At 32.5% G+C, this 2,500-nt stretch overlaps 1 protein-coding gene across 2 annotated transcripts in view; it reads right to left on the reverse strand.

The window, feature by feature from the left end:
* The window catches only part of LOC132107651 (endothelin-converting enzyme-like 1), a 41,472-nt gene that overhangs the window by 12,026 nt on the left and 26,946 nt on the right, over positions 1-2,500 (reverse strand). For both annotated transcript variants that reach the window (XM_059513767.1, XM_059513766.1), the window contains exons 9-12: positions 1,380-1,478; positions 1,232-1,306; positions 1,046-1,149; positions 332-390 (exon numbers count right to left, since the gene is read on the reverse strand). In XM_059513767.1, the coding sequence (XP_059369750.1) occupies positions 332-390; positions 1,046-1,149; positions 1,232-1,306; positions 1,380-1,478 (337 nt within the window). The remainder of the gene's footprint in view (positions 1-331; positions 391-1,045; positions 1,150-1,231; positions 1,307-1,379; positions 1,479-2,500) is intronic.

Consider the following 2,500-nt stretch of genomic DNA (forward strand, 5'->3'; position numbering starts at 1 on the left):
CATGATCTTCAGAAATCATGATAATATGATGATTTACTGCTCGAGAAACATTTCTGATTATTATCAATGTTGAACACAGTTGTGCTGCACAATATTTTTGTGGAAACTGTGATGCATTTTATTTTTCAGGATTCACAGATGAACAGAAAGTTCAAAAGAACAGCTTTTATTTGAAACAGAAATCTACTGTAACATTGTAAATGTCTTTACTGTCACTGATCAATTTAATGCGTCCTTGATGAATAAAAAGTATTAATTTCTTTTAAAAGAAATGATGCCAAACTTTCCAATTTAGTATCTCAATATCCAGGTGTGTGTTTATGATACTCACCCATCTGGTTTTTGTTTGGCAGGTAATACGCATTTAAAGCCTGTGGTGGAAGAAGCCACCTGTGAAACACACACACACACACAAACACACACACACACACACACACACACACACACACACACAGTAGTTGTTATTTTAATAGCAAAATATTGTATTTTAATGGACACAAATCAGTAGCAAGGCAAATTTAAAGCACATTTCATACGCAAAGTGCTTAAAAATAATCAAGATAATCGAAATGTAAAATATTTTTTTTTTAAAACAAAACAAAATTGTTATATAAAAAAAATATATTTTATTGATTTTAAATGTATTAAACATTGCATAAATTCTATTTTGGGCATGAAAAGCATGTAAAAGAGTGTGTGTGTGTGTGTGTGTGTGTGTGTGTCTGTATAAATGTGTCTGAATAAAAGTGTTTTTACGCTTTTAATTTGTAGTGAGATAATTTGCCAGCAGTGGCATATGAATCAATGATATTTTCCTCTTTAATATTTAATAAACAGCGGCCAGAACAAACAAACAAACAAACAAACAACAACAAAAAAGTAAAAAATGTGAATAATAAAAATGATTTGTTAACAGACTAGTGTTTTCTGAGTCAGTGTCGCAAAGATGAATTTGATGATCCTGACTCATCTTCATTTTTGTGAAGCCCTTCTACTCAAGTCAGAGACACAAACATCACTTCCTGTGAGGTTCGGTCAAACTCACGTGGTCTTGTCCACCTCTTTATGGATCTTCTTGACGGAGAGTTTGATGTTGTACTTGATGCTGCTCAGGATATTCTTGAAGTACGTTTTCTCGCTCACATCGAACTGTCGAGAGGAAAAAATAAAAGGATTTGGACTCAAGATATGATCTGGAAAGGGATCGTGTGATCGGTCAGAAGCCTCTTACCCCGTACTCCTCGTCGATAAGTTCAGGTTTTAACAGGAAGTCGGGATATCCGGTCATAACCATCATGTGCTGCAGCTGAGAGAACGATTGAGAATAATGAGAAGAACTCTATTTTATATAAACCTGTTGTGAACTCTTGAAACACAACCTTGGCTCGGGCAGCGTCTCTGGTTTCTTCGTCCATCCAGTCGAGCTCCTGCAGTCTCTGATCTAACGAGTGTTTGATGTCCTCCACCAGCTCCTGCACCTGAGAACGGGGGCGGAGACTAGCTGTCAATCAAAGGAGCCGTCACGTCTGATTGGGTCTCTGGGTGACTGAACTAAAACGGACTGTTATGAACGATCTGGTTCAAAAATAACATAAATAACCTCGTTCAAAATCATCAAGTGCACAAAAAAAAGGAAATTATTTATATGATTTATTTAAATGTAAATTTGATTGTGGGATTAATGTGAGGCGTCTTTGAGCTCAGGAAAGGTGCTATATAAATCAACTTATAATTATTATTATTAAATACTTCATTCACTTTATTGACATCAGCACATGCTTTTTTTAATATATAAACAACTTTTGTAAGTGCGTATTTATATATATCCTAATTATAAGATAAAACATTAAGTAACATTTCTATGTGATGTATTTAAAGTCAATATTTTAGTGCTTATTGATATTATTATAGTTTTTAGAAAGTATGATTAATTTTATTTTTATTTTCTGAATTTTAGTTAGGTTTAGTAATTTTGTTATGCATTTTTTGTCATTTTTATTTATTATTTTTTATGTCTATATAGCTTTTATTCATTTCTCAAATTAGTTTATTTAACTTTATCGCAATTAAAATGTATTATGAACAAAATCAGTTATGCCTTGGCAACTATAGATGAAATTTTATTTATATATATATTTTAAGTAATGAAAAACTTTTTTTTAGTGAACTATATTAATCCTGACCCATATATTATATCAGACCAATGATGTTTCTATGAGGGCCGCTTAATATCTTTTAACCTTCATGTTAATTTAATAAGAAATGGAAACTTCTGAGTGACAAAACTCATTCACACTTGTAATTAGAAAAGCAAGTCAAGTGAAACCTTCGTTTTGAAGCTGGTCATCTGCTGAGAGAATTACAAGAGATGACCTCAAATATTAAAAATCATCATATTTTCATGATTTCTGAAGATCATGTGACACTGAAGACTGGAGGAATGATGCTGAAAATACAGCGGAGCATCACAGAAATAAATTACACTTTTACACAGACTGAT

Source organism: Carassius carassius, chromosome 28 (assembly GCF_963082965.1).
Source record: "Carassius carassius chromosome 28, fCarCar2.1, whole genome shotgun sequence".
NCBI lineage: Eukaryota > Metazoa > Chordata > Actinopteri > Cypriniformes > Cyprinidae > Carassius > Carassius carassius.